A 17,211-nucleotide genomic window follows, 5' to 3' on the forward strand; every position below is an offset into this window, starting at 1 on the left:
GGTTCCACACAGTGACTGGGTTTGAATTCATGAGATATTCACAGAAGTCCTGGTGCAAAACAGAGATTTTTTCCACCCATCTAAGAGCTTCACAGTAATGATATGGTCAACAGCAAGTTTCAGATTCTAAAGTCACTTAAAACAATGGGCTCCTGTTACAATAAAACCAGTGGTTCTGCTTTGAAGAACGCCACTGTTAGACAAGTAAAAGTACATTAAAATAACCCAACTAGAAGGTGGTGCTATTTTGAGCACTCGCAAAATAAATATTTTGCAAACACAGAAAATTGTTGTACGATTTCTCAATGTGATTCTAAAAAACAAAAAAAAACGACTATGCCGCTGGGGCCCAGATCCTCTCAGGCCTGTAAGCGATGACTGGAATGTAGAAAAAAAAAATCTTCATTAAAAATTATACAAATGTAGGGTAAAGATTACACCTTTCAATGGCAAACTAATACAGCTCAACCCCGATTTAACGCGATCCGTTACAACGCGATGCACGCGTGGCTCCCAATTTTCGTATTTATGAATACTTTACAACACGATTATTGGTATCTTAAATACTTTATTGTACAATGCATACAATTGTACATTATTTCTAACGCGATCCGCTTATAATGCGATGTGATTCTTTGGACCCAAAGCACAGCGTTATAAGGGAGTTGAGTTGTATTAAAGAAAGCTTTCAGGACCACAAAGGTCCCTTCTTCAGGCCAATGTTACAACGGAAGCAGAATCATTATTTGATTCCAGCTATACAAGGAGACAATACATATGTTTGGACTGTGGCTCACTTACCGAAATGTGGTGTTTTTTGTTTTTCTTTTCTAAAGTTTGAACATTTGCAAAAAATCTTGAACGAACTGGTGAAACAGATAACTAATAGCAAAACTGTCCAATTTGGTGAGATAATCTATTTTTGTAAACCAGTAAGCCATTTTCTAACAGGTAAACATACACGTGAGGTTGGTATTATACCCATATTTAGAGTGTTAATTAGTTCAATTTCCCCCAAAACTTAAAAAAAAAAACATAAATGGCGGATTTTCTCTCTCCAATTTGGTAATTTCTCCAAGGTTCAAAATAATTAAAAAATAAAAATGCATTTTTTGCTGCAAACTTTGGCGAACTAGATCACTCATCTCTACCACCACCCTCCACAAGCACCAATTAATGTACAGTACGCGATTGAATCTTACCAAGTCAAAGCCATACAAGCTGCCACGCACACAACGCAGAGCAGCGTCCTGAGCTCCGGGCAGAGCGATCTGTGACCACCGCCGGGGGGATCCGCCACCGCCTTCCCTGGCACCTCATCCTGCCTCCGGCGTCCCGAGCCGGGGACACTGGCCGGCGCATCCTTTATCTCCTTAGAGGAGAGCGCGGACGCTTTCTTCCTCTGCTTCACTTCGTTAGACATGTTAAAAACATGTATTACAATATCTATATTTAACGTATGGTACTGCGCCGCGGAATATGTTGGCGCTTACAAATAACGATTAATAATAGTTAAAATCAACACATCTATATTTCTATTTCTTCAATCATATATTTTGCATATGGATAGATATATCTTTACTTCTGTGTGAGGAGAGGAAGAGATACAAGCGTCTGTGTGGTTACTAAATACACAGCAAAGCGATGCTACGAGATACAGAAGTTTAAAGAGACAAAGCTATAAATAGTGTAATACTATCGGATGCGCACAGCGCTAAATACTTGCTGTGTGACCCCTCTAATAAGCCTGTGTATGCGGGAAGACTGCAGGCAGAGTCCGCGGGCCCGGCGCTCCCTGTGTATGTGGCACTGAGGAAAGTTTCTTCTAGTGCGCATCAGTACCTACTGCAGGATTGGGATCAACCTGGCTACGGGAGCTCGCCAGGGACAATCCCAGTGTTTCGCGTTTAAATGTCTTTTTTTTTGTTTTTGTTTCGGAGATGCTAATAGCAGCATTGCAGGTTTAATAGTATTCAGATTAGTGAGAGAGAGGGCAGAGTGGGAGAAAGAGAGGGCAGAGTGGGAGAAAGAGAGAGCAGAGTGGAAGGAAGGGAGAGAGAGAGAGGGCAGAGTGGAAGGAAGGGAGAGAGAGAGAGGGCAGAGTGGGAGAGAGGGCAGAGTGGGAGAGAGTGGGGGAGAGAGAGGGCAGAGTGGGAGAGAGAGAGAGGGCAGAGTGGGAGAGAGGGCAGAGTGGGAGAGAGAGGGCAGAGTGGGAGAGAGAGGGCAGAGTGGGAGAGAGAGAGGGCAGAGTGGAAGGGAGAGAGAGGGCAGAGGGGAAGAGAGAGGGCAGGGGGGAAGAGAGAGGGCAGGGGGGAGAGAGAGACAGACTTTTGTGATTGTATCAGAACGTAGGGGAAGTGTTGATCTGTAATAGTATATTGATCATGCAAATCAATAAGTAGTGTATAGCACGTACGTTTACTAGTTCAGTATTTCCAATGTTAAGGATCACAGCATCGACATAGTTAAAAGCTGTATACATTCTAGAGGCTGTACAACGCCAGCATGTCCGAGAATTCGCCTTCTACAAAGTGCATTACTTAGCTGGGTATTTGTAGTAACAAATAATTCCTTTTACTGAACTTCATGACGGGAAAAGACCTTTCTGTTTTAACTGATTCGGGCAAAGCAGCACTGTGGAGTATGTGGGATATGCTGTGTATAGACACATTCACACCGATCATATTCTTGGCCCTCTTGGCCCATCTAACACATGTCTTATTGTCTACACGTATTATATGATATAAATATTCTATGTTTTCTTCTGGTAAGTAAAAAAAAAATTAACACGATGCCCAAATAAAAAAATGGCGGTTTCGTCCCGCTTCTGCTATGGAATCTTTTGCTTCAGACGCGGCCGGAGGCGGAACGTTTGTTTTTGTATGTAAGGCAGGCGGACGAATATTGGTGCTGCACCAGCTGTCCTTCCCATGTGTTTGGGCTTCTGCATGCCCCTGTGATTGCATAGACATGGATGTCTTATCTGAAGAGTTTGGACATCTAGATCAGGAGCAGATAATAGCACCCATTGATACAGTAGAGGTGAGATGGTATTATACCTTACACAAGTAATTATTGGTGGCAGATGTTCATATCCAGTTGATATTAAACTAGCCTCCTGAAAGAAAATTCACTGTACTATGGTCAAACGATATGCCAGATGTTATTTTTAGATGCAATTTCCCAATGTATCTTTCCTGTCAAAAGGATTTAAAATAAAAGTATATGACTGCTGGAGATAAATTCAACTACCTAAACAAAAAAATAATAATTTAGTGTGTCCTTTAAGGATCTTCAAAGTATTTCTACTGGTAAAATAAAATAATCAAGGCATTGGCTCTTGGATGCAAATCAGTACTAAGCTCAGGTATTTATTACAGAACAGGCTTAGCTAGCCCTGATTTTGTATAGTGTAATACAGATTTTTATAGCTCTGCAACCTATTTGTAAATATCTTATCACTGCGCTGCTTTTATTATTATTTTAATTGCATAATATAAAAGCAGGGGGTCTCTGGAGCTGAGCTGCATTAATTTCAGGTCTGGGGACCCCTTGCTTCCCGAGTAACAGGCCCAGGTATGGGGTGTTGGTATCTCCTGCACGGTTTAATGTACCGGTCACGTGACGTGGGAAAATTAAACTTAATTTAATTAATGCAGTTCAGCTCCGGAGACTCGCTGGTTCAATATTATGTAATAACAGCGCGATCGCCTGTTAGGCTGTGATTATAGTGTCGGCGTGTGTGCGACATCGCGCGCGCTGTGAGCAAAAGGCCATACCTCTATGAGGCAGGCCTTTGAGCGTGCGACCGCACGATTCTCGGGCAGACAAATAATTTTTGTTTTTGCCGTGTGACGGCTGGGTCACATGCGCGGTTAAGCCAATGAGGGTGAACTTCTTACGTCATGGCCACGCCTAGTACATCAGTGCAGGTTTCGCGTGGAGCGTCAGGCGCATGTGACATTTTACGCTACGCCACCACTATAATCACGTCCATATAGATACGCAGAGGAAGGTACTTCTATCTGCTCTCACTGCGCAGCTCTTCCAGACTGATGCATCCCGGTAGGATTAACACAGCGGGAATCCCAATCAGAAGTCTGGCAGTGGTCAGGCAGCTTTCAACTGTGGTTTCTTGGCCAAATACTCGACAATAGATGTACAAGCATCTGTATGTCTCCTATTATTGTGTCACCTGTATTACTGCGGTAAAGCGCTATGTACATGGATAGTGCTATACAAATAAAGAACTACATACATAAATACGCTCTTCTCTTTCAAGGCTTTCCACTCCTCTACCCCATCTTATCTCCGCTGTATTCTTTCGCTATACCAGTGGTTCCCAAACTTTTTCGGTTCAAGGCTCCCTAATGTGATCAGGATTTTTCCACGGCGCCCAAAGTGAAAACAAAGTTGTATATACATACCTAACAACAGTTGCAGTGCGCAGTTGGTATGTCTCTCACGCAGACTCTCGCTCTCTCAGACACGCTCACGCAGACTCTCACACACTCACTCTCACACACACACACTCTCACCCTCTCCCTCTCCCCCATTTCACACCTCTCGAGCCCCCATCCCACGTATTTCTCTCCTTTCCGTCTCACCCTCCCGCCTCGCATGTATTTCTCTCCCCTGCCTCTCACTGTTACTCCCTCTTTTCCTCACTCACCCCCTCTCTTCCTCCCTCCCCCCACGCTTACTCATTCCATCTTCCCCCCACAAGATATATACCTAAAAACTTCCTAACCCCGAATACATACAAAAAAATCCGCACCCCCCAAATATATACAACCTCCCCCCCAAATGCATACAAAAAAACCCACCTAATATTATATATATATATATATATATATATATATATATATATATATATATATATACACACATACATACATACATACATACATACACATATATATATATATATATATATATATATATATATATATACACACCCCCAATACATATACAAATTACCCCAACACCCCCAATACATATTACCCCAACACACCCAATACATATACAAATTACCCCAACACCCCCAATACATATACAAATTACCCCAACACCCCCAATACATATATTTACCTTGGGGATGATGGTCACGCTTGCGGGGGGAGGGGGGGGTGGCGTGCCGGTGATGCGTGAGGCCGATGCTGCGGGTGGGGGGTGAGGGTATGGCTGAACGGCCCGGTCCCTGCACGGGGGAGGTCAGTGCTGCGGGGGCCTGTGCCACGTGGGGGGAGGGCCGTGTGCTGCGGGGAGGGAGGGGGGGTGTGAGGCTGCAGTGCTGCTGGGAGACATCTGTCTCCCGGTGCTGCTCCTCCAGCGTGCGCGCCGGGCCTCCCTCTCTCTTACTCCCGGCGCTGCCAGGGAGACCCAGCGCCGGCTTCAGAGGTTTTTTTTTTTTTTTTTTTTAAATTAACTAGCAGCCCTTGTTTCCCGCTGCTGGCTGCCCTGATCGCGGCGCCCCTCTAGCCAAGCCGTGGCGCACCAGGGCGCCGCGGTGCACACTTTGGGAACCACTGCGCTATACCCTTATTCACACTCTACACTTTGCTCAGGCCTGTCTTTTCTCTACTCTCTATCGTCACTAGAGATCTCGCACCAACAACCCTGCACTAATGCTGCACGGTACATCTAGAACTCCCTTTCCGTGTCTGCCAAGTACCTTCTTTTTCTCTCACGTCAAAATCCATCTGAAAACACTTCTGTTCAACGAGGGATTTAAATAGTCCTGGACGACCTCAACTCATATTTGATCTTTAGAATTTTATATCCCCAATTCACTCAATTTTTAAATATATTTTTTGCCCTTTATTTTATTTATTACATTGTTCTTATAATTTATTTTGCAGGAGAAATGGAAACTGCTTCCAGCTTTTCTAAAGGTATAGTAATTATTTTAATTTGGATATCTGGTTGTGCATACATACACTAAATAACATCCGTCAATAGGCATCTTCTAATTCCATGCATTTTTCATAGAATTATGCCGGCGGTTGGATAAATAATTGCATTTGTTACTGGTTATCTATTGGGCTCAAAGCAGCAATCCGTGTACACTCATTTATGATACCCCCATATTTGTAAGAATAAAGCTGCCATCGCAGGGTACCCTTTGGTTGTCTTCTTTCAGGAAATATAAGTTGTGATTGTTTAGTTACTGCACGGGTGCTCAACTCCAGTCCTCAAGACCCCCCTCCAACAGGTTAGGTTTTCAGGATATCCCTGCTTCAGCACAGGTGGCTCAGTCAAAGAAGCAGTCTTCGATTGAGCCACCTATGCTTAAAAAGGGATATTCTTAAAACCTGACCTGTTGGGGGTCTTGAGGACTGGAGTTGAGAACCCCTGGGTTACTGTAATTACGTGAGAATGTAGTAGCGCGTCAACATCGGTGTAACGCTACTTTGGGACCCACCACCCTTTTCTCATTTAAAAATATAAATTACGTTTAAAGTATTTGATATTTTCTTAAAGTAGACAAAATGACGGGTTACATGGCCTGTTCGGACAAAATGTAGCCAGATTACATACTGCTTTGCAAAAAGTAAAATCCCAATTATTTTTTGGCATGTTAATGAGATTGCTGAAGTCACATTACCTAATATACAGTTGGTGCCAACACCTAATTAAAGTGTCACTTGTTCTGAGGGGGGGGGGGGGGGGAATGTGGGACCTACCACAAAACTGACACAAATCATTGTTTCAAAATTGCATGGCAAGAATCTAAAAATGCCCTTGGCAGTGAAGGGGTTAATATCCTACTGCTTTTACGTCACTAAAAAAATTGCAAGGCAGTTTGGGAAATTTGGAAAGTAGTGTGTAGTTCTTGTGTTTGTTTTCCACCTCGGTAAGTCCGTTTCACAGTATTAAATAACACGGACTGCGTGGCACTTTGTCTCCTCAGTTAGCTGTGACGTTGGTAAGTCAAATATGTGGCAATGAAACAAGTTTATAAGGCAGGGATGGCCAACTCCAGTCACCAACAGGCCAGGTATCGGGGATATCCCTGCTTCAGCACATATGGCTGTCATTCTAATTGAGCCACCTTTTAGATGAAGCAGGGATACCCTCAACCTGACCTGTTGGCCTTTGAGGACTGGAGTTGGCCACCCCTGTTACAAGGGAACATCCCACTTATCACAACCTACACTGAAATGACAGTAAATTGGAAGCACTCGGCACATCACATTCTTGACCATTTCAATAGATATTGTAAAGTTGGCAAATTTAGGAGCAACTACCGCTAACAAATATGACAGAATATACTCAGGTGCCAGTTGGGAAATTCTAACTACCTTAGATTTTTTTTATATATATTATTTTCTAACATTGTATTGATCATGGACAAGTTCTTAAGCAGTCTGTAACTTATTAATTTATTTATTTATAAAATATTTTACCAGGAAGTAATACATTGAGAGTTACCGCTCGTTTTCAAGTATGTCCTGGGCATAGAGTTAAGACAAATAATACATGGTTACAAATACAGTTACATAAGTGAACTTGGTATGCATTACTGTATATACTGTACAAGACATTGCATGCACAGTTAGAGATAATATATATATATTATGGGCGTATGTAACAGTTACAGACCAGATTAAAATGTGAGACAGCTTTAAATTTGAAAGAACTTAAACTGGTGGTGGATGTGAGAGTCTGGTAGGTTGTTCCAGTTTTGGGGTGCACGGTAAGAGAAGGAGGAACGGCCGGATACTTTGTTGAGTCTTGGGACTATGGACAGTCTTTTGGAGTCTGATCTCAGGTGATAGGTGCTGCAAGTGGTAGGGGTGAGGAGCTTGTTCAGATAGCTGGGTAGCTTGCCCATAAAGAATTTAAAGGCAAGACAGGAAAGGTGAACTTTGCGCCAAGACTCGAATGATGACCAATCTAGTTCTTTAAAAGGTCCAAGGGTTGCCACCACTCCGGGTTTGACCCAGACACTACGGGTTTGGGATACTTATCCCCAGGCTACGGGTTTTGATGTAAAATCTCCAGGCGGCTGACGAGTTGGACTGTCGGCAGGAACTAATTTGAAGCAGGGCGGCAAAGGAGGACAGCCGGGGGAGGAGTGCGCCCGGAAGTCTTCACTGACTTCTCGGGCGGCGTGCGTCTCCCCCTGCATGCTCCCTTCAAAATGACCGCGACAATGGGGGCGTCTCATGGCGTTGTGATTCACGTGACCTACTGTTGTCATGACAACGCCATTTGACAACGCAGAGCCATTTTGACAGGAGCATGCAGGGGGGAGCTGCCGCCGCAGGAGGTAATACAAAGGAGATTATAGGTGGCACACCACTGTTTTAAAGAAAAAATTTCTCAAGGTGTTTACATTTGGTGCTCACCTTCCGTTGATTCTGGCGTCCCAAAGCTGGATCCAAAGTAATAGCAAGATGGGAGAAAGGAAGAGGCACACAAATTGTAGTGGAATCAAATGATTTCAAATGTATTAATGCATCAGAGCTAACCATGGTAACGTTTCAGGACAAGCAGTCCCTTCCTCAGACCAGGTGTTTGTCTGAGGACGGGACTGCTTGTCCTGAAACGTTACCATTGTTAGCTCTGATGCATTAATACATTCGAAATCATTTGATTCCACTACAATTTGTGTGCCTCTTCCTTTCTCCTATCTTGCCGCAGGAAGTAAGACAGTTAAATATATAACTAACAAAAACTTTAAAAAAAAATAAAAGCTTAAAAATAAAATAAAGTCTCCGGGTTACCATTCAGCAGAAGGTGGCAACCCTGAAAGGTCCTGAAGAAAATGTTTTTGCATCAGCATTTCTCCAATACAGAAGACTCCAATTTTCTCACAATAAGTAGGGTGACCAGATTTTGAAAATGAAAAACCGGGACACATTTTTTTTTTTTTTTATATATATATAACAGTTTATTTATTGTAGTACACTTATACTTTACTACCATTAGAGAGAGAGTGTGTGTGTGTGTGTGTGTACACCTCAATAATCGAACAAAAAAAAAACCAGATGTGAATTATTCTGAACCCATTAACCAGTGTCAGGATGCCCCCTCTTCACAATTTCGAAAAGCAGCAATCACGCCTGGGATCTTATATGAATCCACAGTCCCCCAAGGTACTATACTGGAGGGGAGGTGTTCCTTACCTGTCTTCCGATGTATCCCGCGTGAAATTTGAGTCAGATCTGGAAGAAAGCAGAGTAGGTTACTTCGGTGTAGGTATACGGCAGTTAAGATAAGGCAGAGGGTGAGGGAGACAGGGAGGGAGACAGGGCGAGGGAGGGAGACAGGGCGAGGGAGGGAGACAGGGAGGGAGGGCGAGCGAGGGAGGGAGGGAGGGCGAGGGAGACGGAGGAGGGAGGGAGACGAGGGAGACAGGGAGGAGGGAGGGAGGAGGGAGGGTGACAGGGATGGTGAGGGAGGGTGAGACAGGGAGGGTGAGACAGGGAGGGTGAGACAGGGAGGGTGAGACAGGGAGGGTGAGACAGGGAGGGTGAGACGGAGGGTGAGACAGGGAGGGTGAGACAGGGAGGGTGAGACAGGGAGGGTGAGACAGGGAGGGAGACAGGGAGGGAGACAGGGGGTGCGACAGGGAGGGAGACAGGGGGTGCGACAGGGAGGGAGACAGGGTGGGAGGGAAGGAGGGAGACAGGGTGGGAGGGAAGGAGGGAGACAGGGTGGGAGGGAAGGAGGGAGACAGGGTGGGAGGTAAGGAGGGAGACAGGGTGGGAGGGAAGGAGGGAGACAGGGAAGGAGGGAGACAGGGTGGGAGGGAAGGAGGGAGACAGGGTGGGAGGGAAGGAGGGAGGGAAGGAGGGAGACAGGGTGGGAGGGAAGGAGGGAGGGAAGGAGGGAGACAGGGTGGGAGGGAAGGAGGGAGACAGGGTGGGAAGGTGGGAGGGAAGGAGGGAGACAGGGTGGGAGGGAAGGTGGGAGGGAAGGAGGGAGACAGGGTGGGAGGGAAGGTGGGAGGGAAGGAGGGAGACAGGGTGGGAGGGAAGGAGGGAGACAGGGTAGGAGGGAGACAGGGTGGGAGACAGGGTGGGAGACAGGGTGGGAGGGAAGGAGGGAGACAGGGTGGGAGGGAAGGAGGGAGACAGGGTGGGAGGGAAGGAGGGAGACAGGGTGGGAGGGAAGGAGGGAGACAGGGTGGGAGGGAAGGAGGGAGACAGGGTGGGAGGGAAGGAGGGAGACAGGGTGGGAGGGAAGGAGGGAGACAGGGTGGGAGACAGGGTGGGAGGGAAGGAGGGAGACAGGGTGGGAGGGAAGGAGGGAGACAGGGTGGGAGGGAAGGAGGGAGACAGGGTGGGAGGGAAGGAGGGAGACAGGGTGGGAGGGAAGGAGGGAGACAGGGTGGGAGGGAAGGTGGGAGACAGGGTGGGAGGGAAGGAGGGAGACAGGGAGAGGTTGGGAGAGGGAGAGGTTGGGAGAGGGAGAGGTTGGGAGAGGGAGGGAGAGAGAGGGAGGGAGACACACACCCACTGACACACACACACACACACACACACACACACACACACACTGATACACCCCCCCCCCCACTGATACTGGTACACCCCCCCACTGATACTGTTACACCCCCCCACTGATACTGTTACACACACACACTGATACTGATACACACACACACCCCCACTGATACACACACACACACACCCCCACTGATACACACACACACACACACACTGATACACACACACACACACCCCCACTGATACACACACACACCCCCCCACTGATGCACCCCCCCCACTGATACACACCCCCCACTGATACACACACCCCCCCACTGATACACACACACACCCCCACTGATACACACACCCCCCCACTGATACACACACACACCCCCCCACTGATACACACACACACACCCCCACTGATACACACACACACACCCCCACTGATACACCCACACACACACCCACTGATACACACACACACCCCCCCCCACTGATACACACACACACACCCCCACTGATACACACACACCTCCCCACTGATACACACACACCCCCACTGATACACACACACACACCCCCACTGATACACACACACACACCCCCACTGATACACACACACACACCCCCACTGATACACACACACACCCCCCCACTGATACACACACCCCCCCCCCACTGATACACACCCCCCCCCCCACTGATACACACACACCCCCACTGATACACACGCACCCCCCCACTGATACACGCACCCCCCCACTGATACACGCACGCACCCCCCCACTGATACACGCACGCACCCCCCCACTGATACACGCACGCACCCCCCCACTGATACACGCACGCACCCCCCCACTGATACACGCACGCACACCCCCACTGATACACGCACACACCCCCACTGATACACGCGCACACACACCCCCACTGATACACGCGCACACACACCCCCACTGATACACGCGCACACACACCCCCACTGATACACGCGCACACACCCCCACTGATACACGCGCACACCCCCCCACTGATACACGCACACCCCCCCCCCACTGATACACGCACACCCCCCCCCACTGATACACGCACACACACCCCCACTGATACACGCACACACACCCCCACTGATACACGCACACCCCCCCCACTGATACACGCACACCCCCCCCCACTGATACACGCACACCCCCCCCCACTGATACACGCACACCCCCCCCCCCCACTGATACACGCACACCCCCCCCCCACTGATACACGCACCCCCCCCCCCCCCACTGATACACGCACACACCCCCCCACTGATACACGCACACACCCCCCCCACTGATACACGCACACACACCCCCACTGATACACGCACACACACCCCCACTGATACACGCACACACACCCCCACTGATACACGCACACACACCCCCACTGATACACGCACACACACCCCCACTGATACACGCACACACACCCCCACTGATACACGCACACACACCCCCACTGATACACGCACACACACCCCCACTGATACACGCACACACACCCCCACTGATACACGCACACACACCCCCACTGATACACGCACACACACCCCCACTGATACACGCACACACACACACACTGATACACGCACACACACACACACACACACACACACACACACACACACACACACACACACAGATACACCCCGCCTCCCCCTGCACCGCCCGCCAGCCCCTGCACCGCCCGTGACCGCGCAGCAACCACTGCCCGCCCCCGAGCCCATCTCCCACACCAAGGGGACGGGGGAAAGTGAGCGCCGGGGGGCAAAGCTGTTAGCGCCGGGGGGGGGCAAAGCTGGGAGCGCCGGGGGGGCAATGGTGGGAGCCCCGGGGGGTGCAATGGTGGGAGCGCCGGGGGGGCAATGGTGGGAGCGCCGGGGGGGCAATATTGGAAGCGCCGGGGGGGGGGCAATGGTGGGAGCGCCGGGGGGGGGGCAATGCTGGGAGCGCCGGGGGGGCAAAGGTACAAGGTGGTACAAAGGCAGGCGCACCCCCGCTACCACCTCCTATTACCCCCCCCCCTGGCTGGGACCCGGGACAGAAGGGGGACACTCACCGAGCACACAGGAGCCGGGTGCGGGAAGACACGTGTGCTCTGCACAAAGCGGAAGTCCCGCCCCCGGCTTCCTCTGACCTGCCTGCAACCAATCCCCTGCGGGCCGGCCGGCATTCTAAGTCCCGCCCCCGGCATTCTCCTTCATTCAGTCCCCCCGGCAGCATTCACACACACACATAGAAAATACTTACCGGCCGCCGCATTCTCCTCACCGCCGCTGCCCCGCAATACCGGGACCAGGGACAAAAACCGGGACGACTTAAAACCGGGACAGGACACAAAAAAACGGGACTGTCCCGGTAAAACCGGTACGAATGGTTACCCTAACAATAAGGCATGTGAATATAATAAGAATAAAAGTAGATGCAACTTGCTCTACAAAACATTTTTGACTAGCTATGTGGTACCACCTGTTTGAACAGGACAAAGTGGCAGTCCCTGTGATAAGTCCTGTAGAAGTTTGTCATGAACCCAGCAGGAGAAGTTAAATCAACAAATTCAGGAAACGTGAACCCAGTCAAAACCGTAACTTTGGCCAAGTTCTGGGACCTATTTGACGAAAGCTGTTTTTGTGTTGCTTTTAATAGGTGAAGGGCCTCGTTAAGCAGCATATTGACTCATTCAATTATTTCATCAATGTTGAGGTAAGCGTCTTTCCTTTCAAAAATGTGTGTTTTCTTCCCTGTTTAGGAATAAAGGCGCCTAGCGCACCAGTAATGCATGGAATCCAAGTGTGTTATATTAATAAACATGCACAAGACTGAGATGTAGCACAAGCCAACGCAATGCTCCTTTCTTTCTTATACGTGGACATGGGACAACCTTTTTAGTAACTTGCTGCACTAAATATGTGGATTATATAGCTTTCTCCAGCAGAACTATGGGAATAGGCATGTGTTTTGAACCTTTTTTTTTTTTTTTTTTTTTTTTTTTTTGTGGTTAAGCCTTATTATATAGTGCATTTCTGAGGAACCCCAACCCCTCTAATGGCATATCTGAGATCAGATACATTGTAAGCAACCCCAACCCTCTCTAATAGCACGTCTGAGATCAGTTGCATTGTAAGGAACCCCAACCCTCTCTAATAGCGCGTCTGAGATCAGATGCATTGTAAGGAACCCCAACCCTCTCTAATAGCGCGTCTGAGATCAGTTGCATTGTAAGGAACCCCAACCCTCTCTTATAGCACGTCTGAGATCAGATGCATTGTAAGGAACCCCATCAGGCAGTTCTTGAATCCTTTTCTTTAAATGTACAGGATTTGTAAGATAATTTTACCTTGTGATTTTTTTTTTTTAACAAGAAATTGATGCACGTTTTTCATTTGTCAGATAAAGAAAATAATGAAGGCTAATGAAAAGGTCACCAGTGATGCTGACCCAATGTGGTATTTAAAGTAAGTAAATGTACATTATGTGACATATTACAATTGATGGTCATTTTCCCTTTCGTATCAAAACAATGGCACATAAACTGGATTTAGGCAACTACAATATATTTTTATTCGATCTACACGTGTGTTTTATTACTTTAAAATTATATTTTTTGTGGAATAGTGATTTCCGAGAACTTTCTGTGTTCGATGAACTAATAAAAAATAGCAGTACTTATTATGAACGGGCGATCTGTAAAAGCACACTGCGTGTGTAATGTTATTCTATAACTGGGCCATTGTCCCTTTTCTACTTTAAAAGGCTGAATGTGTGTATACATATATAGATCTTGTACTAAAATCCAATAAGATCTCAATCAAAAATCTATACCGGGATAAGTAAAAAATAAAAACTAAATAAGAAATAGAGAACATTAAGAGCACAGCACAGATTAGAAACCCCTGAGGAAGTGAGACTGATCCACCGAATCAGTGTTGATTTTTGGAATCCCTGGCGGCCATCTTGGGAGTGACTTCATCCCCCAAGGGGAGGCGCTAAGGTTGGAGAGGAGCGCGCAGGCTCCCAAGTGAGACGCAGACACGGAGTCTAAATGCGCACGGCTGGATCCTAGAGGTCCATATGGTGATTCCTGATATACCTGACCGGGTTATAGGTGTCTAAAGCAGTAAGCACAAATGTGAGCGCAATTGTTCATTATATTTTATCTTGTTCTATTTTTGTGGAATAAATTGAATACACTGCCAGTTATCTCTCTGTCCTCTTCTATTTTTTTTTTTTAGTTGACATATATAGATATTTTTCTGTGTATTTACCTTGTTGGCTATGTTCTGACGATCTTTAATGATTTTTGTTTAATAAGTTAGTTCATGGTGACACCCTTAAATAAGACTTCTTACTTTGTGAAATAAAGTGCTAATTAACAGCAAAGCTTTTTTTGTTTGTTTCCAGGTACCTTAATATTTATGTTGGTGTTCCAGATGTTGAAGAAAGCTTTAATGTAACACGCCCAGTATCTCCCCATGAGGTAACTTAAGTTAAGAGAAAAACAAATGCTATACTTCTATCTACCTTCTGCATTTCAGCCCTTTGTAGGTAGTAATAACTTTTAGGGGACCACCATTCAAGTTCTCCTGAGATGAAACATGGGTGCAAAGCCTTTAAAACCCTAACAGTTTCTTCTTCAAGTATTCTATAATGTTTTGAAAGCACTGTACTATACACTATAATTTCATCTAAGAGGAACTAAAAGTCCCCTAAAAGGTATCACAACCTACTTTGGGGTAGATCCACAGAGCGCCGGTCAGTCTGGGCTACTAACGTGATGTTAACTAAATGGGTAATGTCTGTTGGCTTCCCAGAGTTTAAAGGTATCCACAAAGCTAAATAATTGCAAAAACAACGGCCGTTGGTGATCTCGTTAGCATAAACGTAACGCCATGTGAAGTTAGCGCTGCCTTGCGTTAGCTTCAAAGAACATGGTGTTGACCATGTATTACCCAAAGCTGGCTTTACTTCCATGTAGACCCTCTGTAGGTGTTTAATTAAAGTAAAAAAAAGAGAAGACGGGAGAGGAAAAGAACCCTGTAAATAACAATATGATGGTTATATCAGAACTAACTTTGGTCTTCAGCCAGACCGTGTAACAGAACGATTTCAGGGGTAGGGTGTGAGTAACGCCACCTTTTGCCCTGACCTAACTAACGGAACGTTAAATCCCTGCGGTGACTGTAACGGAGCTCTGAGGATTATGGGTTGTTAGAGGGAATAACGCTAGTATATCATTAGCGTCTGTTTATAGTAATGCAAGGGCTCGTTAAGGCTGAAAACTGCACTTCACGCATCGTTACTGAGCTTAGAAGATCCTGTTAGCACTTAACTAAATGTTAACATCTCGCTAAGTCATTAGCAGAGCGCTGTAACTTTACCCCAATGAATGTTCATTCTTCTCCAGGATAATACGGGTGCTGGAAGTTGTTACTACATCATAGATTATACTAGTGTATTTATTTAGAAAATGTGGTCATGTAGTTTTCCATCAATTAATTTTTCATATGTAATTTGCAATTTTTTTGCTGTTAGAGAAGGCAGTCCAAGCTTTACCAATGAGTTAACCCCAGAGAGGCAGCAAAGGGATTCTTTGCAGTTCCTCCTCAACTGTAATCACTTTGTCTTCAATCTGCAATTGTACAAGAGCAAATGAAATACAATGTATCTTAACTTATTGTTTTTGTGTAGTGCCGTCTTAGAGATATGACTTATTCTGCCTCAATCACCGTTGATATAGAGTACACAAGAGGCAGCCAAAGGATTATTCGCAATGCACTACCCATTGGAAGGTAAGAGGTGACTTTGCAAAAGTTTTTTTAAAATGTATTTTGAATGTTATTTACTTTACGTGACAAACCAAGTCACCGTGCATGTAGTTTTAGCAACTGGTAACCAATATTATATATTTCCTGGTTGTCCCCATGACAGGTTGTTAGGGGTTAAGTTCCACCCTAGCTGAGAGAGAACAGAAATCTCTACCTGTCAGAGGACCATAAATAGTCCCTCTTCCTTTTTTTGTCCTTGAGTGAGCTGATTTGTCGGTAATATAGAAGGGGACTTACCTGACCTACCTTGTATCATTCCATTGGATTTGTCTGCCTCTCTCTTCCCCTGCTGAAACCTGGCCATCCCCACTCCAAGGAGTTGCTTGTTCCATGGGGCTGAAGGGGGTCCATGCTGCAAATAGCTGCTGAGGCTCGCAGCTCCAGAAGCCTGGTAAGAGCCGCTTGTGCAGGTGCGCGCAAGAGTCTTGGTGGACGCTATACCAAGTAGACTCAGAAGGCAGCAGAGACATCACTAAAGGAAAAAACAATGGCGGCTTTAAAAGGGCTCAGCATGCAAACACTGTCGCTGCCCTGCTACTCTGCACCTTGCACAAGGATTACAGACATGTGGAGGACAGCATTTACGCTGGGAAGCCTGCTCAAGTGCTTACTAGCCTACCTAGGGATACACTACTTACAAATGTGCAATCCAAGCCAATATTACCGTACAATCATGGATGCAGTCTCTACAAAGACTACTATTACAATGCTTCCAAGGTAAGCCCCAGGGAGACAGTAGTCCGTATTGTGAGTTTTGTAAAAGAGATGGCTGTTAGTACTGAAATTTGTGTTGTCATTACTCGGGGATCACAACAGGAGGATCCAGTGGCCAGAGCACTTTACAGAGCCGACTAGGAAAAAAGCAGCAAGGACAACAAGACATTGTGCTGCTTGGGATAAGCC

At 46.7% G+C, this 17,211-nt stretch overlaps 2 protein-coding genes across 5 annotated transcripts in view; one reads left to right on the plus strand and one right to left on the minus strand.

Moving 5' to 3' along the window:
* IKBIP (IKBKB interacting protein) overlaps positions 1-2,002 on the minus strand; it is a 29,182-nt gene extending 27,180 nt beyond the window's left edge. Inside the window, exons 1-2 of one of the 3 annotated variants that reach the window (XM_075602233.1) lie at positions 1,723-2,001; positions 1,203-1,410 (exon numbers count right to left, since the gene is read on the minus strand). In XM_075602233.1, coding sequence (XP_075458348.1) covers positions 1,203-1,410; position 1,723 — 209 coding nt within the window. In that variant the 5' untranslated portion in view covers positions 1,724-2,001. Of the gene's footprint in view, positions 1-1,202 lie in introns of all 3 variants that reach the window. The other 2 variants (XM_075602234.1, XM_075602232.1) reach the window with 2 other exon arrangements.
* Positions 2,003-2,349: 347 nt separating this feature from the next.
* The window catches only part of POLR3B (RNA polymerase III subunit B), a 103,353-nt gene continuing 88,491 nt past the window's right edge, over positions 2,350-17,211 (plus strand). Inside the window, exons 1-6 of one of the 2 annotated variants that reach the window (XM_075602231.1) lie at positions 2,350-3,042; positions 5,862-5,894; positions 13,130-13,186; positions 13,874-13,938; positions 14,885-14,960; positions 16,172-16,272. In XM_075602231.1, the coding sequence (XP_075458346.1) occupies positions 2,833-3,042; positions 5,862-5,894; positions 13,130-13,186; positions 13,874-13,938; positions 14,885-14,960; positions 16,172-16,272 (542 nt within the window). In that variant the 5' untranslated portion in view covers positions 2,350-2,832. The remainder of the gene's footprint in view (positions 3,043-5,861; positions 5,895-13,129; positions 13,187-13,873; positions 13,939-14,884; positions 14,961-16,171; positions 16,273-17,211) is intronic. The other variant, XM_075602229.1, reaches the window with a different exon arrangement.

Source organism: Ascaphus truei, chromosome 5 (genome assembly GCF_040206685.1).
Source record: "Ascaphus truei isolate aAscTru1 chromosome 5, aAscTru1.hap1, whole genome shotgun sequence".
NCBI lineage: Eukaryota > Metazoa > Chordata > Amphibia > Anura > Ascaphidae > Ascaphus > Ascaphus truei.